The sequence below is a fragment of the Martes martes genome (genome assembly GCF_963455335.1).
Source record: "Martes martes genome assembly, chromosome: 4".
NCBI lineage: Eukaryota > Metazoa > Chordata > Mammalia > Carnivora > Mustelidae > Martes > Martes martes.
Window position 1 is genome coordinate 126,522,338 of NC_137891.1, and position 25,136 is coordinate 126,547,473.

The 25,136-nt window shown below is 37.7% G+C and overlaps 1 protein-coding gene across 1 annotated transcript in view; it reads right to left on the reverse strand.

The window, feature by feature from the left end:
- Positions 1–331: 331 nt before the first annotated feature.
- Positions 332–25,136, reverse strand: part of LOC308341681 (uncharacterized protein) — a 51,850-nt gene continuing 27,045 nt past the window's right edge. Inside the window, exons 13-19 of the mRNA XM_080801685.1 lie at positions 22,077–22,113; positions 21,101–21,296; positions 19,246–19,395; positions 16,504–16,675; positions 15,354–15,454; positions 12,862–13,036; positions 332–825 (exon numbers count right to left, since the gene is read on the reverse strand). Of these exons, the coding sequence (XP_080657811.1) occupies positions 749–825; positions 12,862–13,036; positions 15,354–15,454; positions 16,504–16,675; positions 19,246–19,395; positions 21,101–21,296; positions 22,077–22,113 (908 nt within the window). The 3' untranslated portion in view covers positions 332–748. The remainder of the gene's footprint in view (positions 826–12,861; positions 13,037–15,353; positions 15,455–16,503; positions 16,676–19,245; positions 19,396–21,100; positions 21,297–22,076; positions 22,114–25,136) is intronic.

The following is a 25,136-nucleotide window of genomic DNA, read 5'->3' on the forward strand; positions in this document are numbered from 1 at the left end:
GGGGTGGTCGACTCCGTACCCTAACAAGGCCTTAGCTTACTTTTTGGCTCTCAGCTCCTTGAGGACATAAATGTTTCAAACAGAAAAGGTTCTTAATTTTTCTAGTCCATTTTTCTTTCAATTTTTCTTAAAGATTTTATTTATTAGAGAAAGAGCACACACAGGGGAGCAGCAGCGGAAGAGGGAGAAGCAGGCCCCCTGCTGAGCAGGGAGCCCAAAGTGGGACTCAATCCCAGGACCCTGGGATCATGACCTGAACCGAAGACAGATGCTTAACCCGTTGAGCCACCCAGGCGCCCCTGATCTAGTCCATTTTTTCCATTTTTCTTTTAGAAATGCGGGTTTTGTGTCCTGTTTAGAAAATCTTTGTCTAATCCAGTATCATAAAGATTTTCGTTTAAGCTTTCGTAAATATTTTTAGCTCTTACGTTTAACCTTATGGCCCATTTGGGGTTAACCTTCGTACGTGAGGTGAGTTAAGGGTTGGAGTTTCTTTCTTCCCCCTGCATTTATTTATCTATTTGTTCCAGCACTATTTTTGAAAAGGTGATCTTTTCCTGTTGAGTGACCTTGGAACTTGGACTGAAAATCCACTGAACGTTAAGCGTGAGTGCGCTTTCTGATGCGGTTCTCCAGCTCCAGCCAGGAAGCACCACATTAGAACAGCAGGTCGCCCATTTGAGCCCAGCTGGAGCCCTTCATCATGGGTCAGTTTCAGGAAGAACTCTCAGAAATGTCACGGCAGGTGTCACGGGTGACTTACAGAGCCAAGAAGCTCCCTGATTCTCCACCTGTTTGCATATCCAGGCACTTTGGGGAAGGCACCTGGGAAGAAGAAAGTAAACAACGTATTTCTTTAGATATTTTAAGCGTAGTCTGGCTGTCCTTAATCTGATTTCGGTGTGGGGATTTGATCACTCTGGAGCATCCTATAAATTAATAAATGATGATTGAAAAGAGTGCACGGGTTACAATCAGCCTTTGTGAGTCTTTGTCTTATAATCCTGCATATTATTCCAAATTTTTGCAATGTATTTATAATAACTGGCATTAAGGGAAAACAACAATAATAAATGTTGTGCAGGGAACATAACAGTTAATGAGTTGTCATTTTATGACTGATACTGGCTCTGAATGCAACTGATTCATTTTGTGACTAATGGTAAAAAAGAGAAAGCGTGAAATCAGCCACTGAGCAGAGCCCCCTAGCCATCATCCTGATCAACAATCACTGTTGAAGCTCCCAGGGCCTGCATCCCTGTGATTCTTTCCCAGTGCTGGCCTCTCGGGTCCTTGCTCCCCGATCTGCCTGTTCCTTCCTATCTGCTACATCTGTCCCTCTCCTGCCCTCCCCACTGCCCAGGCCTCACTGCGGATTATGAGCTTGTCTCTTCCTGTCTGTGCAGACTTCACCTGCCTGGAGTCATGAAAGGATATTCTCGCTTCTCTAGGCAGTCTCGTCATCTGAGCCCACAAATGACACACCGGGACCAATTACAGATCCTTGGCACTTTGTTTGGTAATTCTAAATGATCTATGAAAACAGAATAAACATGAATTGATTTTTATGTCCTACTTTGATTCTACTCAGCTGTAAATTGTGATAAAACTGGTTTTGAATAGAAAACTAGGAAAAGGGGAGATAAAAGTCACAGAAAGATGGTCTGTAACCTACAGTTGCCAATGTCTTCCTGTATTTCTCCCACCACTCACTCACCAAAGATACTTGCAAAATCGGGTTATATCTCTTAGGACCTCATGAGTCAGAGGTGGGTACTTCATAGAGTTTTAGCTGCCTGCCCCATATATGCAAATATTTAAATCATAATATCATAGAATTTCAGAGCTGGAAAAGAGCTTAGAACTAATCTTGTGAAGTCCAAGCTCTTAATTCTACAAATAAACTAAATCTTACAGAAGTTAAGAAATTAACCTCAACTCACAGAACTACTTAATGATAGAGCCAAATGTTGACCCCCTGCTTCCAAAGTCCCATTTTAACGTTATCTCCTCAGAATCTAGAATCTGGAACAGTACTCTGCACTGTAAAGAATCTCATGAATAATAATCTTCAAGGATGGAAGGAATCAATTTACTTGGATACAAATAAGAGTCCATTCTTGTAACTTACAATTTACATGATTTTCAGGATAAGCATATTTTCCATGCATAAAAATATGGAATGCATAGAAAATGTAGCCCAGATGAGTGCTCAATGTTTTAAAAACAAAATATGCCTGGAAAAGAAGCAAAATTAGAACAGCACAGGAGGGAGTCTCAAAAATCCATAGTCTGAGACTTTGAAGAATATCTCAAGTCTGTGGAGATCACAAAATAGTTGCAAGTTTCTAGAAACTGAGATCTTGGAACAACTAACTAAGACTTACTGTTGAAATGCATGCCCTTGGCGTTGCTATGATTCGGGTAGTTGGTATCATTTTAATCCAGACTGGGCCCTGGATAGCCTCAATCCACACCCTGAAAGGAACCACCTCACCATTCCAGGGATTGCCATAACATTGGAAAATACATAGTTTGAAGATACGTCTGCAGATAGTGACCAACTCTAATACTGGTGTTAATAAATCAGCCCCCATGTCACTTGTGAAGGAAAAACATACGGACCACAACTTTCTTACCCTCTGGGGCCTTGTCTTGAAAAAAGATAGAAATCTTCTCTGTCTTTGGAGAAAAAAGACAGTCTTAAAAAAAAATTCAATGTACTAGGGTGCCTCGGTGGTTCAGATGGTTGAGCATCTGCCTTCTCCTCGCGTCATGAACTCTGGTTTCTGGGATCGAGCCCCACATTGGGCCCCTGGCTGGCTCAGCTGAGAGTCTGCTTCTCCTTCTCCCTCTCCCCCTGCTTGTGTGCTGTCTCTCAAATGAATAAATAAAATCTTTTTTAAAAGTTCAATGGACTTATTTTTCTAACTACATTATGTTCGTGCCAGCAATGCATTCTCTGAAAAAGAGAGCAAAATGTTGACATCTGTTGCAGCTTCAACCTCCCCACACCTCAGGAAGAAGGTTCTTTTCCGGTCGTCTTGAACTAATACTAATAGAAGTTCGCCCTGGGACTGTAGTCCCTGGGCGGTGGATGGAGGCAAACCACCTCAGGTAATGCCCTATGGACACAACTCACAGTCCACACACTTTGGCATCAAAGAGAGTATTGAATCGGGGGGCTTTTTGGTCAAGCATTAGCCAAAAATATTTTTAATATTAGGAGAGGAGGATACATATACAAGTCACCATACTGTAAAGCAAAAATTGTTGTTACAGAAGAAATATAACTGAAGTACTATAAAGTACCAGTGGGATATTCTGTGTAACTGATAACATAAGAAAGGTTATAAAATGTGGTCCAGTTAGGCTTTGAACAATGTGTTAAATTCCAACAGGAAGAAACAGAGACGGCACGCCATGCTGCAGTGAAAGCATGAACATTCATCCTGTGTTTAGGAATGGAGAGAAGACCAGAGGTCACAATGTAAGTTGCAGGGGCGAAAAGAGGTTATGGTATGGCCCGCTGCACCTTTGCCTCCAGGTCTGTTCCTCAGGCAGGCACCTGATTCCACCTAGTGTCACAGAAAAGCCCACTTCTGGGCATCTGGGTGCTCAGTCGGTGAAGTGTCTCCCTTCGGCTCAGGTCGTGGTCTCAGGGTCCTGGGATCAAGTCCCCCATCAGGCTCTCTGCTCAGTGGGGGTCTGCTTTTCCCTCTCACTCTCCCTTTGTGCTGTCTCATTCAAATAAATAAATAAATAAATACTCCTGAAAGAAAGAAAGAAAAGCAAAGCCTACTTCTGGGGCTCCTGGGTGGTTCAGTGGGTTAAAGCATCTGCCTTCGGCTCAGGTCATGATCCCAGGGTCCTGGGATCGAGCCCCACATCGGGCTTTCTGCTTAACAGGGAGCCTGCTTCCTACTCTCTCTCTCTCTCTCTGCCTGCCTCTCTGCCTACTTGTGATCTCTGTCTGTCAAATAAATAAAAATCTTTTAAAAAAATAAATTAAAAAAAAAAAGCCCACTTCTGTAGGCTGTTTTCTCTAGGGTCCCACCTTAGCAGGTTTATGTCTGGGTCTGGCCAGTGGGAGGTACCTGCTAGAGATGGGAGGGCAGACGTGCGAGATGTTGGGCTCCTCTCTTACTCTTGGGCGTGACCTCGGGCAGCAGAAGCGTCCTCTTCTGGCTCTAGCTTCCATAGCATAGTTCCACCCAGTGCAGGTCACTTGTCACAAGGAAGCTTCCACTTCGGTTAGCTTCCTCTAAAGAGCTTTGGCCTTTTGGTCCCAGGAACTCTATCTTGTCACATTGTGCTTTCCACCCTGAGAGTGATAGCGGCTTCCTGCTTCAGCTGAAGGAAATTAGAATACATCACCCCAAAAATATGCCTTTTGGACATAAAAATTATTTTGAGCTAAAAGCAATTAAGAAGCAGGAAATGCGAGAAAAGCTTCCCTTATCCTCCCCCTTTCTGCCTGAAGGTGAGCTATAAATTCTCCCTTTGCTGGAGACAGACTCCTATTATCCCCCAGATGGCACCAGAGCAATGCGCAGAGGAACCTTACTCAGTGAGTGCCTTCCCTTGTATTTACCATCCCACAGCCTGCCGTCCTTGGAAGCCTGAAACTGCTCTCCTTGTCCTGTCACTTCCCTACAAATTTATTGTTCTTCGTTGAAGATGTTACATAAGCTAGGGCTGCAAGCTACAACTTTGGGGGTTGTTTGTTTTTGTTTTTCGGGGGTTTTTGTTTGTTTGTTTGTTTGGGGTTTTTTTTGCAGTTGACATACAAGGTTATATACATTTCAGGTGTACAACATAGCAATTCAGTATTTCTGTACATTACACAATGCTCACCTCAAGGGTAGTCAGCATGTATCACCATGCAATGTGACTACAGCGTTACTCACTATATTCCCTCTGCCCTACTTTTCTTTTTTTTTTTTTTAATGTTTTATTTATTTATTTGACAGAGAAACACAGCGAGAGAGGGAACACAAGCAGGGGGAGTGGGTGAGGGAGAAGCAGGTTTCCCACTGAGCAGAGAGCCCGATGTGGGGCTCGAGTCAGGACTCTGGGATCCTGACCTGAGCCAAAGACAGATGTTTCACCGACTGAGCCTCCCAGGCGCTCTGTATGCTGTAATTTTCATCCCCACAACCTATTTATCTTTTAACTGGATAATCCCCTTTACATATTTGCCCACCCCCTACCCCCAACCCTTCTGACCATCAGTTTGTTCTCTGTATTTGAGTCTGATTCTGATTTGTTTGGTCATTTGTTTTGTTTATATTTTTTTAATTAAAGATTTTTGTTTATTTACTTGTCAGAGAGAGAGAGAGAGAGCGATCGCATGCACAATCAGGGGAAAAGGCAGACGGAGGGAGAAGCAGGCTCCCCACCAAGCAAGGAGACCAATGTGGGACTCCATCCCAGGACCCTGGAATCATGACCTGAGCCGAAGGCAGCTGCTTAACCAATTGAGCCACCCAGGTGTCCCTTGTTTATATTTTTTTTAAAGATTTATTTATTTATTCCAGATGTAGAACAGAGGAACAGGGAGAGAGAGAATCCTGGAGCAGACTCCACGCTGAGCGCAGAGTTCAAAGACATGGGGCTCAATCCCAGGACCCTAAGAGCATGACTTGAGCCAAAATCAACAGTTGGATGCTTAACCAATCGAGCCACCCAGGCACCCTTGTTTTGTTTTTAGATTCCATGTATAAGTAAAATCATAGGGCATTTGTCTTTCTCTGTCTGACTTATTTCAGTTAGGAATACCCTCTAGGTCCAATCACATTGTTGCAAATAGCAAAATTTCATTCTTTTTGTGGCTAAGTAATATTATGTTGTATCTATTTTTTTTTCCTCCATTTATCCATTGATGGATACTTAGGTTGCTGCCATATCTTGGCTATTTTAAAAAATGTTGCAATGAATATAGGGGTGGTATATCTTTTTCTAAGCCACAACTCTGAGTTACTCACTGAGGTTTCTCCCTCATGATGTACACAGTGCATGTGCTAATAAACGGTTTTTCTCTTGCCAGTCTGACTTCTGTTAAAGAGCCCCAGCTGAAAACACTTCAGATGGGAAGAGGTAAAGTTTCGTCTCCCATACTTGGCTAACCAATAGTTTGCTTCTCAGTCCTTCATCTGACCTCTCGCCTCTCCATCACTTGCATAGCCAAATTTCTACATTAAATTACATTGCTTAAATGACCTCGAATTCTTTCTATTTTCTGCTGGAGTCTCATGAATGCAGATAGCCATTCAGACTGACTATTAAAAGGAGTAATGGCTTCAGCTCCATCCTTCTTTGCCTTTTCCTACTTTAGTTTCCTATAATTCAAAGTAGTTTTTTTGTTATTGTTCTCAATTGGTATTAAATGAATTGGGTTCACAACCCATATACCTTCATGTTTTCTCATCACTTCATTTAGTCTCCCAAAATTTTCTTGGGCATCTATTATGCTCAGAAACTACACTATTTGGACTCCTGCCCACAAGAAGCTCTGTGCCACGTAGACAGTCATGCAGGGAGATATTTCACATAGAGTGTCATGATGCTTGAGTGGTATCAACAAAGAGTCAGCAGAATGCCAATGGCAGAGAAAATTCTTTATTAGTAGGTGGTAAATGGGAATGGGGGCAGAATATTGCAGAAGGTCAGGGAAAAAATGGATAATGGTTAATGGTACTTATTTAGTGCCTACTGTGTTTTAGACGTTTTTCAAAAAAGTACTTTACCTATGCTTTCTCATTTAATCTTCAAAATAATCAGCGAAAGTAAAGTATCCCCATTTACCAGATGAGAAGACAAAGCACACAGAAATTAAGTAACTTCCCCAAAGTATGAACAAAGCCATGGAGACAAGAAAATGCACAAAACGGTGAAGAAGAGGAAGTCACTCAGTGGAGCACTTGTTTTAGGGCTTGAGATCAAATATGTCTAGATTAGGAAAACCATCCTAAAAAAGGGTTGGACTCAATACTATGTAGCTCAAAGGAATCCACTGTAAATCTCTCTGAAGGCACCACTGGCACAGAAATGGAACATATTTTCATGCTTTTGTAGCAATTTGCTATAGTAACTAATTTGCAAACTCTCAGTTCATATGTAATAATCCTAAATCAAATAGAAATTAAAATTGAGAGAACATGACACTTGAAGTATAATGTTTCTCCTGGTCCCCACAACTGTGATTTATCTATACAAATTAATTCCTGTATAAGTGGGTTCAAGACTTCATTATTCAAAAGTAATGTAATTGGGGATCCTGTTTATGAAAAGCAAAAGGCAAAAGTACCTATTTTGTGTGTTCATTGATCACCATAAGCCTTAAGTATTATATATTCAAATTTCTGTCCTGCAGGTTAGCAAAAATGCTAAAATACAACACATTAATGTTAGCTTAAAATGTAAATATGCATAAATAATAAGTAATATAATGCCAGAAACATTAGAGAATGCAGACCACAGCATTTCCAAAGTACTACCACATCTTCAACACCAGGAGAAAATTATCTTCTATTTAAATGTTGTATACCTTTAAAAAATCACACACTTGAAAATTTGTTGTGTCAGCTTTTTTAAGAATTAGAAACCTTAGCAGTTTTAATTCAAGCTTCCAAATTCAACCTTCAGCCTCCTTTCCACTTTGTAAATTGGCCAGTAGGGGGCAGACGTGACCAAGCCATTTAATATGTTTCTATTTGCTTTTATAAATTTTGAATTTGAGTTACAGTGCACTCTTTGAAGGCAAAGGTATACTTTAAAAAAAAAGCGTATCAAACAAACAAAAGCAAAAACTCTGATAATTTGGCTTTTGGTCTCTTTCATTTTTGTTATGAGCTTTCAAAGTCAAAGTCTTACCTTTGTTTTCAACTATAGTAAAGTTAAATTTACAATACGGAAACATAGTAACTTCTCAGTTTGTTGTTATACAAGATTGGCAGTGTCTATCAGCACCTGAGTTTCTGTTTCTAAGTGCCTGCACTGATAATCTAGCTGTATATATGATTTAATTTAGATCTTACAAAACATCTATGAATAAACTGTTACCATCATCTGTAAGATAGGGAATGGAGAGACTTCTTAAAGATCACATAATATGTAGCAAGACCCAGTTTTGTCTAATTCTAATGTTTGTATATGATATCACTTCTCATCTTTCCTGCTTTAATTATGAAATATATAATACATGCAGAAAACTACATAAAATACAAATGTACAACTTAAAAATAATTATAAAGCAAATATCCATTTCATAACCACCCTGTTCAAAACAAAGGAAACTTTTAATTTCTGCAGAATCCCTAGGTGACCCCTGACTCTTCACAACCCCAAACCCTTGAAAGGTAATTATCATCTTCACTTTTATGATCATCATTTCCTCTCTTTTATTTAGAAATTTTGTGAGATTTATATAAACCTATATACATAATGCATAGATTCATTCATGTCTTTATCCTTTTGGCCAATATTATATTTGCAATATTTACACTGATGTATATAGTTATAGTTCTTTAATTTTCTTTGTTATATGAAATGAAGTACTCTATATAATATACCACAATTTATTATCTTTTCTACTATTGATGGGCATGTGGGTTGCTTCCAACTGGGCCCATTATGAACAAGGCTACTACAAAAATTCTTATACGTGTATTTTGATGTACCCTAAAAGTATCCTTAAGATACGTAACTGAGAGTCAAAATGCTAGCTCATGGGGTCTCTCTGCATATCGTGAACCTTACTGGAAACAATCCAAAAGTCTGTTTACAGGTGAATGGATAAAGAAATGTAGTATATTCACACAATGAAATACTACTCAGCAATAAAAAGAAAGAACTATTGTTACATACAACATCATGGTTGAATCTCAAAACACACTGAATAAAAGAAACCAGACACAGAAGAGTATATTCTGCACAATTTCATGTATACAAATTCTAAAAACGTGAAAAGTAACTTAGAGTGTCAGAGTACAGACCAGTGGTTATCTGAGGTCCAGAACAAGAGGTGGAATACAGAGAACGGATTACAAAGGCACTCGGTAATTTTTTTTTGGAGGGGGAAATAGAAATATTTGTTATCTTGACTGTCAAGACTATTTTAAGGTGCATTCATATGTCAAAACTCACTCAACGTTACACTTTAAATATATGTACTTTATATGCCAATTAAATCTCAATAAATGTAAAAAAGAACCAAATTATTTTAGTTTGGATCTTTTTCTATTACTAATTATGTAGAACATGTTTCTTATGTACTAGATATTTGAATTTCCTTTTTCTTTAGAGCTCCCTTTTCAAGTCTTTGGTTCATTTTCTTTTATATTTTAGTTTTCTTCTAGACCTGTAGGATTTCTGTGTACATCCTTTTATTAGTTCTTTGCTAGTTATATGTTCTCCCACATATTGTTGTATTTTTTTACTATCTTAATGGGATTTGTTGAATATAAAATTACTGATTTAAAAAAATTAAAATTTAAATTTAAAAAATTACTGATTTCAATATAGTTGAATTTTCAATCTCTTTCGAGATTAAGCTTTTTGTATCTTGTTTAAGAAATATGACTTAAGAAATATTTCCTTACCCCCAAGTTATAGAAGTACCCGTCTATTTTATCTTCCAAAATCCTTTTAGCATTCAGGTGCTTAGTCCACCTAAAGTAGACTTTGCGTACGATGTGAGGGATTCACTTTTATTTTTCCCCATATGGATGGCCAATTGACTAGACCATTTATGAATTGTCTGTTGTTTCTCCATTCATCTACTCCTATCATAGAACAAATGTCCAGACATGTTCAAGTCTGTTTCTGGACTCTCCATTCTGTTCCATTAATTTATTAACCCACCACAGTTAATTTACATTTCTTAATATGTCTCTTTATATCTGTTTTCCCCCTTTGTTTATCAAGAACATCTTGGCTGTGTTTGACACTTTACACTGCTCTGTAAATTTTGGATCATGTCAACTCCTTCATGATGCTACTTCTCATTTTCAAGCTACATTTACAAATTGAAATACCATATGTTCCCACTATGGAATCTTTATTATTATACAAAATTGGAAAGACCCAAAATCAAATGGTTTATTTTTATGTAGCTTTAATTAGAAAAAGTTTTAATGCAACAGATATGGAATGTATTGTTGACCTACAAGGAGAGTATTAGAACTTCCCATTAACGTGACAATAATAGGATAGATGAGAACAAATTATCTTTACCTATGTACAATAATATGAATCAAACAAATAAACTGTCTCAGGAAAGAAGTTAGACCCAAAAGAGTAAATAGTGCATAATGTTATGTTAGGGATAAAAAAGAAAAAGACTAATCTATGCAATTAGAAGTCAGAATAGTGGATATCTTATGTAGCTAGACTGGGGCTTAAAGGGAACTTCTAGAATGTTCTGTTTCTTACCTGAGTTCTAGTTTCATGGCTTGGGTCTATCAAAATGTATTGAGCCATATAATTATGAACTGTATACTTTTTACGTGTATATACTACTTTAATAAAAAGCTTTTTAAAATTGTTAATGATTTTTAGACCTATTAATAACACTTTATGTTCTCATAAAGAATATATTTATTCTTATATTCTAAGTGAGAAACTAGATAGAAAACTTCCCGAATTCACAAGATACATATTAAGGTGCCTCTCCAGCTCAGTTAGTCCACAGTGGCCATGTCCATGATGATTAAATCCCTCCTTCTAATAACAAATCACTCTTCTTGAGCAAGTATTATTTAAGATGGGATGATCATATTTCTCTCTCTTCTGCAGAGAAAGTGATTGTTCTTGGGGAGTAGGCATATGATTTGAACTAAATCAACTGCAGTCCTTTTTTGGATTATTTCACAATGAAACTGGAAAAGAAAAGCCCTCTTCCTTTTTGGGTCACAAGACTGAATGAATGTCAGCTTGGATTCAGATGGTTTAAGATTTATCAAGAATGCTAGCCTGAGAGAATGACAGCAAGAGACACAAAGAAGGAACCAGAGAGTGTGTGCGTGCGTGTGTGTGTGTGTGTGTGTGTGCACACACATGTGCACATGTGTGTGAGAAAGACAATAACTTTTGAATCTCTAGATTCAATCAGTTCAGTTCAACCCCAGCCTTTTATATGGTTTGATTATTTTTTAATCATGTAATTCAGGTTGAGTTTTATCACTTGTAACTAAAATAGTCACAATTGACAGAAAAATCAAACTATAGTTCTTGTCAGCTTTAATCCCCTCAAACTCTTACCAATATTGTCACATCCTAAAAGAGGGTTTCAGATATTAAGCAAACCAAAAAATGGCCTTAGTTTAAAGAGTACACCATTAACTGGAGACCCAAAGAGAAGATCAAATAATTTGGAAATAAAATAAGAAGGCAAAATTAAGATGTGGGTGAAGGCCAAATGATGCTGACAAAATAAACTTTTCCAAAATCACACACCCACACTTAAGTTAAATTCAGACTTTGTAAGAAGAAACTTTGATTTTTCACACACACAGAACATAAATCCAAAAGAAATTATGTTCATTTTTCCCACCATTAATGGCTTTAAAGCCCACTGTTTCTAGTTTTTTGCAGGCATTATGATTTTGCATATGTATCTTCAACCCAGACATAAATAAAACATGCCCCTTCTGTTTCAGCTACTTCTCCTTTTCCTGTGTTTTCTTATTTTTCAATTTTCAATCTTCTATGATGAGATAAAAATTATTAGTATGTGAAGGGTTCACATTTTTTTTCTTCTTTTACACACTGGGTGATTCCTCTTTTTTGATCTCTGAGAAAAGAGAAACAAAATATTCTTACTGGATTATTTAGGGAAAAGCAACCAGAAGGAGGAAGAACAATGGGCTCCTGGGGGGGTCTAAGCCAACCAGCCCTGACTTTGGGAGTGCATGCTCCATGAAGAAGAGAAGACATGAAGAAACCAAGATGGTAGAGTCGGTAGTAGCATGAGAGTTTCTTAGCATTTGCAAGTGAGAGAGAATAAAGAGGATATGATATTCTAATTTTATTTCTCACAAACTAAAATAAGATTTGAGTATAAATTGAAACTTCTGTCTGATTTTTTTAAAGATTTTATTTATTTATTTGACAGACAGAGATCACAAGTAGGCAGAGAGCAGGCAGAGAGAGAGGAAGGGAAGCAGGCTCCCCACTGAGCAGAGAGCCCAGGACCCTGGGATCATGACCATAGCCAAAGGCAGAGGCTTTAACCCACTGAGCCACTGAGGTACCTCTCTGTCTGATCTTTGACTGAAACCGTGCAGCATGTATTCTTGAGAGAATCTGAGAGAGAATACGTGTAATACTAAAATATGAGGTCATAAGTACGAAAGGCACATATGTCTACCTAGCACTGACTACATGGCATTAAGAGAAACTCTGATGCGGGAGACACATCAAAAAAGTCAAGTCAAAAAAGGCAAAAACATAGGTCCCAAGAAAGGGGCAAGTAAGCAAAGATCATATCTGAGCAGGAACAATGCTGATCCAATCCATTTCTGGGTCCCAAGCAAAGAAGCACATTTTGAGAGAAGAGGGCAAGGATACAACTTGGAGTGTTCACACAGTAGAAATGACAGCACTGTATCATTTCAAAGATTCTATCTTTAGACATGGGGGAAAGAGAAGTAGAGGAAATTCCTAGGATGTACCCTAAGGGTGGGGAAATCAGGAAATGTGAGGGGGCAGAAAACACATCCAGCCAGTGAGCTACAGGGTAGGACTCCTCACAAGACGGTGATCTACAGTGACACAGTGAACTTTCACGTACCCAATAGATCCAAGCAGGAGTAGCCATTCAGCTGACACCTTCAAGTGTCAATACCACCAAATATCTACCTGTTTCCTCAGGAGGCAAATCCTCCAAGAAGTCATCTGCAGCCCACAGCATCTGTCTCAACGCAGAGAGGATCAGAACGTCCTTTACAGGGTCCAACTCCCACTCTGAGTTATAATTACTAACCACCAAGATGTCAGAAAGAGCAAATCCAAGTTCTCTGTGGACGGTCTCTAACTGCAATAGAGAAACAGTGACCAAGACTATTTTAGGTCAATATATACCATGAAAGCAGTAACAAAACGCAGGCACTTGGCAGTAGTATTCCTGTTGGGGAAAATAAAGATAGAGATCTGGTAGCATGAATACCTTCTTAAAGAGTTTCACAAGTCAATCTCTGGTGTCACTACCAACTTTCATCGAGAATACATATAATAGATTTCATATGAGTTAGAAATGAAAGGTAACTAATAGTTCCATGCAGATTACTTTGAAACTGAAGCATTTTTAATGCTTTATGCTAGAGTCTGCAAATTCCCTGTTTCTTATTCAAAGTTATTCTCATGATTAGTCAATTTTACTAGATTAGCTTAGTATGCTATTTTAATTCTTGCTTAGACAAATTTATCTGGGGAATGACACTGCTTGGGTTTAAAACAGGGCTCTGTTATTTCTCGTCACTGTCAAAAACACTGGCAAATGCTTTACTCTCTGTGTGTTTGTTTCCTCATCTATAAAATGTGGTAATGACAGTACTCATCTCACAGGGCTGTTGTAAATATTGAATAAGAAAATTTATCACATATTTAGTGCCCAACAAATACTAGCTATCATTACACGTTCCCAACTGGTATTCCCAAATCCAGGTTCCTTTCAACTACAATCCATTCTACATGTAGGTGGCAGATTAATTTTTGTGATGCTTCAGTTTGGTTATATCACTACTTTTTATAGCTGCATTATCTATAATAGCCAAATTATGGAAAGAGCCCAAGTATCCATTGACTGATGAATGGATAAAGAAGATGTGATTCATATATACATATGCGATTCATACATACATATATATGTATATATGTGATTCATATATACATATATGTATATATACATAATATATATTATATATAATATACATAATTTCATATGTATATATGTATACATATATATGTATATATGTATATATACATGTGTATACATATATACATAATATATATTATATATATATTTCATATGTATATATGTATACATATATATGTATATATATAAAATCTTGCCATATGTATACATATATATGTATACATATATACATGTGAAATATATATGTATACATATGGCAAGATTTTTCATATGTATATATGTATACATATATACATATATACATATATATGTATATATGTGTATATATGTATATATATGTGTATATATATGTATACATATATACATATGAAAAATCTTGCCATTTGCAACAATATGGATGGAATTAGAGAGTATTATGCTAAGTGAAATAATTTGGAGAAAGACAAACACCATATAATTTCACTCATGTGGAATTTAAGAAACAAAACAAATGAGGAAAAGGTAAAGAGAGAGAGAGAAGAGAAACTAAGAAACAGACTCTTAAGAATAGAGAGAACAAACTGAAGGTTATGGGGGATGGGGGGGACGGGCTAAATATGTGATGGGGATTAAGGAGGGCACGTGCTGTGATGAGCACTGGGTGATGCATGGGAATGTTGAATCACTATATTGTACATTTGAAACTAATATTATACTGTATGTTAATACACTGGAATTTAAATAAAAACTTAAGAGAAAAAAATTGCTATAATTCCCCATAATGTACCCAATTAAGTAAAGTCACCTCATGCAAAAATAACTTCTTTATCTCCCCCTACAAGGATTCGGCCCTCCACTAAACTGAATGACTCCATACTTCCCACTCACACTGCTTCTTCCTACACTACTGTATTGACTTGGGCTATCCTCATAGCCTGATTTTTTTCCCCCTTTTGTCTCTTCACCTCCCAAAATCCTCCTCCTCTTTGAAACCTATTTTCCAGTGACACTCCAGGAATGAAATTTTCTCCATCTCCTTTCACACAATATTTTCCTCCTCTAAACTTTCAATTTTATTTTGAATCCCTTCATAAGATTTATCATACTCATACTCTCAATTTTTTCCTATCCCTCTCCCCCACCCTCTCACCTCCACTGATAAAATTATAACCTTTTGAGTGCAGAGAAATTGTTTTAATTATCTGTGTATCTGGTTAGTAACTATCACACTGACTCAATTATGAAAGGCAATCAATAAATATTTGTTGAATTGAACCTATTTGGGTTAAATTATAATGAATGGAATGATCTGTGTCCATGTAAAGATGAATATATATTTAATTTTTAAATTTGAGACGTAAGTCTGAATTACCCAAGAAATTATTTTAATTCTTAAGTTCAATAGGTGTCCATTTTTATTTTTATTCACAGCAATAGCATGTGATTATAGTGACATATCCCAGAAAATGTGTCTGCAAAGAGGAACATCATTCATTACCTTAGACTTCACGAGCATACATTTGTATATGTCTCCAAGGTCACCTCTGCTAATCAGGTCCATGCTATCCACATGAGTGAGCAAAACCACATGTGCTACACCTAGGCCAAACAGATACTTGTCACTTTGATCATTAAAGACAGCATCAGTATGTTTCAGTTAATCAGGGATCAATTATGCAACAAGCTATCTGTGGAGCAAGTTCAGAGATTTGGGAAGGCCCACCATCCCTTAAAAATGCACCGCTCAAGTACTCATTAGTATCATAAGAAATTCCCTTTATTGCTTTCCATGGTAAGAAATGTGGCTTCAAATGAAACCACCTTTTGGAAGAGATAACTAAAGAGGTAACTAGTGATACTACAATATTGTTGATTGGTCTCCTATCCCTTCCAAATGGTTGTTTTTATGGAGACTACAGAAAAGAGATCTCACAAGCAAGATGAGGAAGGAGTCCTCCAGAAGTCAATAGCATGTGTGAAAGCATCACAAGTAAATTGTTCTTCTATGACAATGCTAGCAAGCACCTCCCTGCACACCTCACTGGCAAGGTTTCAAATTACAGTGAGCAAGTAAATCACTCCATGCTTCTAACTTAATCAAAGCTGTGACAAACTGGCTCTTTTCCCGGCAGAATGGGTAATAAAGCCAAGAAAAACCAGTATGGGGCACCTTAATTCCCCGATTCTGTTTACCTTCCCCTAAGCCTTTACGCTACCCCGTCCTACCTAACATCTTACTTCCCTGTCTGTTTTCTTACTGATATACTGTTTTCCATTTCTAATCATTTAAGGCCCAAGAGGAAATCTAGAACTTTTGGTAAATGAATCTATGTTAGGATACAGTGGTAACAGGTAGTGGAGACTGTGTTAAATTCTTCAAATATATTGATTTGTTTAATCCTTATAATAAATCTCTGAGATAGGTGCTATCCTTATACTAATTTTCTAGGTTAGGAAATTGAGACATAGAGAATTTAGGTCATGGCACAAAGTCATACAGCTATCGAGTGCTTGATTAGTTTGAACCACACTGATGGGCCACAGAAGATTCACGTATGCAATTTCTCAAATTTTTCATCCTGTTCTAAAACCATTCTACAATATAGTCTAATTAACTGTCCTCAATAGCAGAGTGGAACAAGACTCACCACACTTTATCAACTCCCTTCGAATTTTTTTGATCTTTGCCATCATGTCACGAGAGAGGTGTTCAACAGAGTTGATGTCAAACACAAGTGCCACACAATGGATTCTGTCCTTCAGCAATGGGTTGTCAATATAGTTACTATGAACCGGTGTGATTGGTTTTGTGGAATTAAACTGCAAGGTAAACATAATGCAACATTTTAATTCCATGGATATTCATGAGCACATATTATATATCAGGCAGTGTGCAAGTCTCTGATATTATGAGGCTAACAATCCAGTAGAGAAGACAGTCTATGCAAGTAGCTAGCACCCCATTCCCTCAGTCACATAAAGTTTCCGAAGAAACGGACACGTAATCTGGGAGCTGAAAAGTAGGGGAATTTAGTCTGATAAAAGGAATGAGCACATGGCCAAAAGCATTCTAGATAGAACCAATGTGGGCAAGGTGGAGGTGAGAGCCTTCAGAAAGAAATGTGGTTTCACCACACAGAATGCAAGGGCTGAAAGTGGTTCAAAATGAGATGCATTTACTCTTGAACTAGCAATCCTTCTGCTGGGAATCTGTCACAGGTATGGCAGTAAAAATACAAAATGATGCAAGCACAAGTCTATTAACTTCAGGACTACGTGTAGTGGCAGGATTCTAATGTACCAATAACATAGAGTAGTTCATGACTTCTTTAAAAAGAGGAGAACCACAGACCTGTATTTTCTTATATTGTAAAAAAAGGAAAGTACACCATAAATTTTTATATGTTTTTTTTTAAGATTTTATTTATTTATTTGACAGACAGAGATCACAAGTAGGCAGAGAGGCAGACGGGGTGGGGGGGAGAAGGCTCCCTGCTGCTGAGCAGAGAGCCCGATGTGGGGCTCGATCTCAGGACCCTGGGATCATGACCTGAGCCGAAGGCAGAGGCTTTAACCCACTGAGCCACCCAGGCACCCCTTATATGGTTATTTATAAGAAAAAGGAAGAAATGTATTTGAAGGGCCAGAGAAAGGAAATAGATTCTTTGACTACCCCCTATTTTGTAAAGTTGACTTTAGACTATATTTCAGTACACCAAACCTAACTGTATGTGGTTTGGGTAAATGTTAGTTGACTAGGAAGGGTGGGTTTGATGTTTGTCATCAGAGTATTGATGTACTTGCTATGATCTAAGGATTAATGTTAAGATGTATTAAATTTGATTCCAAGGAATATAGGGGAGGAGAAAGTGGATAGACACAGGTGATGAGCCATGAGTCAAAAACTGATGAAGCTGAGTAAATGGGAATTCATTAAATTGTTTGTCTACTTTTGCATAGTTTAAAACCCCCTATAATAAAGCTGTTTTTAAAAAAAAATGACTATTGAAAAATAAATTTTCTCTCTACAAGACAATGCTGTACTAAAGAATGAAAGCCCTTGCATGAGTAGAAAATTAAAACATTTTGTGTTTCTGGATAAGAACATTGGATATGTAAAGATGTAAATCAAATTTTGATATAAAATTTTAATGTAATTTTAATCAAAACAACAACAAATCAAACACAAACAGGCTCACTTAGAAAAGTATATTGTGAAAATAGTGCAGAAAAGCAAATGCAAGAAATAAGTAATGAATATGACTTGTCCAGTGAGGTATCAAGACACAGTTGATTGCTATGGTAGTTACAACAATTAAACGATTTCGTAATAAAAAGAATATCATAAAGGAATTGATAAATACATCAACAGAGCAAACCAATCCCTACATTTGGTAGGGAAAAGATGCAAAGACATTCAAGGAAAGACGCTGGCACAACTGACTATTCATTTGGAACAAGGTAAAGTAACGATTAATTCAAAATCTAAATGTCTATACAAAGGACTAGAAAGTTTTAAAAAAATGAGAGACTAAAGTGGTTTTCTCTTTAATCCCCCCTTCTCCTCTCTAGAACATAGACAGGGCTCAGTGTGAACATCTGGAGAGCATTAAGGATGAAAGTCACACATCTTAGTCAGCTTGGGCTGCTATAACAAATTACCATATTTGGTGCCATGAAGAACAAAAATGACTTCTCACAGTTCTGGGGCTAGAAAGTCCAAGATCAAGGTGCTAGCAGATTTGGCCTCTGATGAGAGCCCTCTTCCTGGTTTGCAGATAGCTACCTTCTTTTTGTGTCTTCATGTGGCAGAGAGAAAGATCATCTCTCTTTTTATCTTCTCTTGTAAGGACACTAATCCCATTCATGAGGGATTTATCCTCATGACCTAATCACCTCTCAAAGGCCCCACCTCCTAATACCATGACACTGGGGTTAGGGCTTTAGCATGTGAACTTTAGGGGAACACAAAGCACCCCATACTGAGGGTCTCATAAGAGAAAGTGAGATGGACCCCTGAAATTGATAACCTCAGAGAGTGTCCACACTGATTAAAAGCTGCCTACCCTTCAGACTTCCTGTTACATAAGAAAAATTACCTATGTGAGTAAATCGATGTATTTGGATTTCTGTCTCACACAGCCAAAGGCAACTGAATATACAACAACATTCAGAGTTGTTATAACAGCTATGACAGAAGAGTCTTTTGGATGTTTTAATTCTTTGTAAAATAAAATATCAAAAAAGAACAAATGATCTTGAACAAATATAGTTCAAGAAAATAAATGGTAATGCATTAAATTAGATTAGCATCTGCTGTCGTCAATAGCGAGCAAAAACAAACATTTTAAATATCAGTTATAATTTCTCAGTGATTAGCCCAATCATACCTGGTATCTGTCCGAAATGTGGCCTTTTAAGATGTAGACTATGTCATCCATGCACAGTCCTTCTTCCTTCTCACCCAGCCCCATTGAGTCACACAGAATAAACGGCAGGGCATTGCCAGATCTCTGATCCTTAATGGAATATGTCCTGTACTACAGAGGAGGAAAAAAGCAATTTTAAGAGTACCTTTTTTTAATTGCAAATGGAGATAAAGTCTACATGGAATGAAGTCAAATAATCTTCAACAAAGCAGGAAAAAATATACGGTGGAAAAAAGACAGTCTCTTCAGTAAATGGTGCTGAGAAAATTGGACAGCTATATGTAGAAGAATGAAACTCAACCATTCTCTTACATCATACAAAAAGATAAACTCGAAATGGATAAAAGACCTCAACTTGAGACAGGAATCCATCAGAATCATAGAGGAGAACATAGGCAGTAACCTCTTCGATATCAGCCACAGCAACTTCTTTCAAGATATGTCTCCAAAGGCAAAGGAAACAAAAGCGAAAATGAACTTTGGGGACTTCAACAAGATCAAAAGCTTCTGCACAGCAAAGGAAACAGTCAACAAAACAAAGAGGCAACACACGGAATGGGAGAAGATATTTGCAAATGACAGTGCAGACAAAAGGCTGATATCCAGGATCTATAAAAAAATTTCTCAAACTCAACACACACAAAACAGATAATCATGTCAAAAAATGGGCAGAAGACATGAACAGACACTTCTCCAATGAAGACATACAAATGGCTATCAGACACATGAAAAAATGTTCATCATCACTAGCCATCAGGGAGATTCAAATCAAAACCACATTGAGATACCACCTTACACCAGTTAGAATGGCCAAAATTAACAATATGGGAAACAACGTGTGTTGGAGAGGATGTGGAGAAAGGGGAACCCTCTTACACTGTTGGTGGGAATGCAAGTTGGTGCAGCCACTTTGGAAGACAGTGTGGACATTCCTTAAGAAATTAAAAATAGAGCTTCCCTATGACCCTGCAATTGCACTACTGGGTATTTACCCCAAATATACAGATGTAGTGAGAAGAAGGGCCATCTGTACCCCAATGTTCATAACAGCAATGGCCACGGTCACCAAACTGTGGAAAGAACCAAAATGCCCTTCAATGGACGAGTAGATAAGGAAGATGTGGTCCATATACACTATGGAGTAGTATGCCTCCATCAGAAAGGATGAATACTCAACTTTTGTATTAACATGGACAGGACTAGGGGCACCTGGGTGGCTCAGTGGGTTAAGGCCTCTGCCTTCAGCTCAGGTTATGATCCCAGGGTCCTGGGATCGAGCCCTGCATCGGGCTCTCTGCTCGGCGGGGAGCCTGCTTCCCCCCTCTCTCTCTGCCTGCCTCTCTGCCTACTTGTGATCTCTCTCTCTCTGTCAAATAAATAAATATAATCTTAAAAAAAAACAAAAAAACATGTACAGGACTAGAAGAGATTATGCTGAGTGAAATAAGTCAAGCAGAGAGATTCATCCTATGCTTTCACTTATTTGTGGAGCACAAGAAATAACACGGAGGACATAGGGAGATGGAGAGAAGGGAGTTGAGGGAAATTGGAGGGGAAGATGAACCATGAGAGACTATGGACTCTGAAAAACAATCTGAGGGTTTTGAAGGGGCCGGGGGTGGGAAGTTGGGTCAACCTAGTGGTGGGTACTATGGAGGGCACGTACTGCATGGAGCACTGGGTGTGGTGCATAAACAATGAATTCTGGTACACTGAAAAAAATTTTAAAAAATAAAAAATTTTTAAAAAAAAGAATTCTCAAAACTACTTAACTTGAACAAAGAAGCAAAGGCTGAGTGACTTTGAATGGACAAACCTTGTCAGATACCCCAGTTGCTTCAGAGCCAGCCAGAGCCTGGTGTGTGACGTGGCCTCGGAAAACAGACTTTACTGAGTTGAAAAAGCTAGACTTCCCAGCCCCAGTGGGACCCAGGAGCAGAATCCGTATTTGGCGAACGAGGCCTCCATATGGACTGTAGAGTCTCATGTCAGACAATAATTTCTCGTGGAGTCTGTTCAGACAGGACAATTATAACAACTGAGAGTACATCACAAGAACTTACCATAAGTTTTCCTAGAATTCCTTTTCTTTTCTTATATATTATTATTTCTTTTTGATTAGCAACTTGCTTTCCTGTTGAAAGGACAAGCAACTATCCTACTTCAAATCCTACCATAAAAGAACAAAAAAAGCAAAAATAACACTTATAACGAAAGCCAATCAGACACAAAACCTTTCAGATTTAAGCAACCAGTTCATATAAACCTAATAAAAAATATGAACTGTGTTAAGTATGAAGATAACTTATCAATAATAAATTTCAAAAAGCACAACATAACGTGTGACTTTTGAAGTTTATGTAAGTAGATAATTTCTAACATGTTCTTGAAGTTCATTTAAGTATCCTCTACCTACCAGCCACCCTTTCCAACACAATTCCCTAAAGTAGTTGGAACTGTAACTTCAAGAAGTCTAAGCAAAAATGTAGACATGCAGGCAAATAATTATTTTCCTTCAAGTATATAAAAACATTAGGAGTGCTTTCCCTTTATCTGGCATTCTTTCTGTTTTAACATTGGTATTATCAAATAGTTTTATGATTATAAATATAATTATAGTTTATTCTTGAAGATCCAAAAGTTATGTTATAATCTGTGTTACCAATTTGACAGAACCTATAAAAAATAAGTCTAAGATAAACAGAATAACAGGATTATTTTAACTGACTTACTTATAGTATACAATATATAATATTTATAATAAAAAATTATTTTAATTGATACTGACTTACTGAGTAATCCCTTTCATGATTCTTTTATCCAATAAATCTAGGGAAATAAAGAAAAATGAAAAGCACAAGTTGTTGAATGATGGCTAACTGAATGTCAATGCATTCACTAGGGAAAAATACAGAAATAGATTTTCCATGATGGCAGCACAGTACAACGAAAGCAATCGGAGAAAATTCTGCAAATCTCCTTAACATCTCTTTTGAAGAATCTAGTGCTAGAGGCAAGGTGGGCACTGTAAGACTAGATTGCCCACAGATCTCTTCTCACCCAACTACTCAGCAGTAGGATGTGGCTTGCTCCAACATGGGAAATGAGAACTGGGGTCCTTTCTGAATCAGAGAAATAAGGCATAAAGGCATGGACAGGCCAAGGAAAGACTGGGAATACTTTAAAATAGTTCCTCTCCATAAGACAAGAGGTCTGAAAGGAATAATGTACAGACATACAAACAAAAAAACCACAGGCACCAAATCTTCTCTAAAACCTACTATCTACAACTGGAGTTCCTGGAACTTCCAGTCCAATTTATTTTCTTTGTGGCTCCAAAGAGAATGTAGGACTCATCCCTCACCCAATCAGAGCACAGTGAGTGGTTCAGGGGAGAGCTGAGGACTTTATGTGAACCAGTGAGACTCAGGCCCAGAATTTTACTTCCTGTGAAGAGACGCTCTTTGGTGGTAGATTTAAAACTGGACGGATCAGCTGCAGGGTGTCTGGATGGCTTAATGGGTTCAGTGACTGGCTGGGTTTCCGCTCAGGTCATGATGTCCCAGTAGCGGGATCGAGCCCGGGTCGGGATCCATGCCCCACGTTGGGCTCCATGCTCCGCATAGCACCTACAGTGGATTCTCCCTCTCCTTCCCTCACTCACTCAGCCTCCCTCTCTCTAAAATAAATAAATGATAAATAAAATCTTAAAAAAAAAAACTGAAAGGATCAGGTATAGTGACACTGGCAATTCTCTACACTACAAAAAAAATACTGTGTGAAACATTTAAAAATGTGGCTACACATATGGAATGAAAACCTCTTTAAATGACCAAAAGTAAAAAAAAGGAAGACTACATACAATGACTATAATAAAATGAGAGAAGAGTGAAGTGTACACAGAGAGAAAAGCAACTTCTTGGACTTTTACAAAGCACCTCTTAACTTTAACATCCAAAAGGAAATTCAAAATCAAAACTGTAAATATATAGAAGATAACCAGAATATAAACACTTCATATCAACCTTGTGATAAAAGTTCACTTTGTTAATAACAAGAAAGAAGGAAAGTTTTGAAAATCGAAAATAGAAACAGAAAAGACTACAGAAACAAACCTTAGAAATATTAGAAGGAATTAACCAAAATACAAGGCAAATTTTTAAGTTGAAAAAGGATAAATTAATATAGTAATTGGCTTAAACTGTAAAATGAATTAGTGACTAGTCTAATCAAAGTGAACCAGATTCACAAAATATCATGCCACAGTTCATGTGCCAAAATGGTTACATATTGTAACAAAAAGTGTTGGGAAAAGTTTAGAAGTGACAGAAACTCTCATATACTGCTGTGGTGAGGGCAATTGGTATGACTACGTTGGAAAGCCTTGTCAGTATCCACTGAAGCTGAACATACACCAATCCGATGACCCAGAAATTTTATATACATATTCTTTAAACAATATGAATGTGTGAACCAAAACACATATAACGAAGGCCTACAGATTCTGTGGATTTATGAGGCATGTCTTTATGGGAATGTCATGTAAGCTGATTGTCTTAGTCTGCTCAGGCTGCCGCACAAAATACCATAAACTAGGACAACAGAAAATTTATTTCTCACAGTTCTGGAAGCTGAGAAGTCCAAGATCACTGTGCAGCAAAGTAGATGTCATCGTGAGGCCTCTTCCCTTGCCTTGTAGGTGACCGCCATCTCACTGTGTTCTCCTATGACCTCTTCTTGTATATTCAAGGGGGAGAGAGTAAGCTCTCGGGTGTCCCTTCTTATACGAATGCTTATCCTATTGAATTAAGACTCCACTCTTAGGACCTCATTTAACCTTAATTACTTCCTTAGAGGTGCCATCTCCAAGTATAGTCACACTGGGGGTTAGGGCTTCAACATATGAGTCTTGGTTGGGGGCTACATTCAGTCCATAGCACTGACATATAAACGTTCCATAATGTAACCACTCTTCAGTACATAAGATGACCCACAAAGTTCAAAAAACAACAGGCAGGTTGTTTTACAACCCTGCCTATTGTTTTATCTAGAAAGCATATGTCTAATATGCAAAGAAAGACCCTAGGAACCAGGTAGAATATTCTTGTACCCTTTCTGCCTTCTCCGAGATTTCTGACTGCTTTTATCCTTATCCTTGAAATGATTAGTCAAGCCTGATACTGAGTAAGATATCTGAATTGTAGAGGTCTGATTTTACAATCCACTCCCTTGTTTAGCTCAGTCCCTCAAACATAATATTGAATGTAAGAGGCCAGACACACAAGAGTACACATTGTGATATGATTCCACTTATATAGAATTCAAAAAGAAGTAATTAGTGTCAATGAGCCAAAGTAATAGTTATCTGTGGCTGGTAATAACCAGGAAGAATCAGCAAGGAGCTTTTTGAAATGATGATAATCTTATGTCTTCATCCAAGTAGTAGAGACATTAGTGTGTCTAGTTTATAAAAATTTGTCGATTGGTACATTTATCAATTGTGCATTTCTCTGTTTATGTGTTATACCTCAATAAAAAGTTTCCTTAACTGATCCAGGATTGTCAACATCATGATGTATCCAAGTAAACTGACCAGACATCAACAAAATTTTTTTAGATGTTTGAGGCAGCCAGGAAGTAAGATCAAATCATTCAAAGGGAAACAATAAAAACAAATAAGTAAGTCTGGCCCTAGGTTTTCCACAGCAATATCAGTACTATGAAAACATTAAAAATTCCCCAAAGAATTATGTACTCTGGTGATCATTCAAGTATAAAGACCACAGACAACTAGTTTGGAACATGCAAATACTCAAAAGAATATTATTTCCAGGGCCCCTTCTTTTAAATGG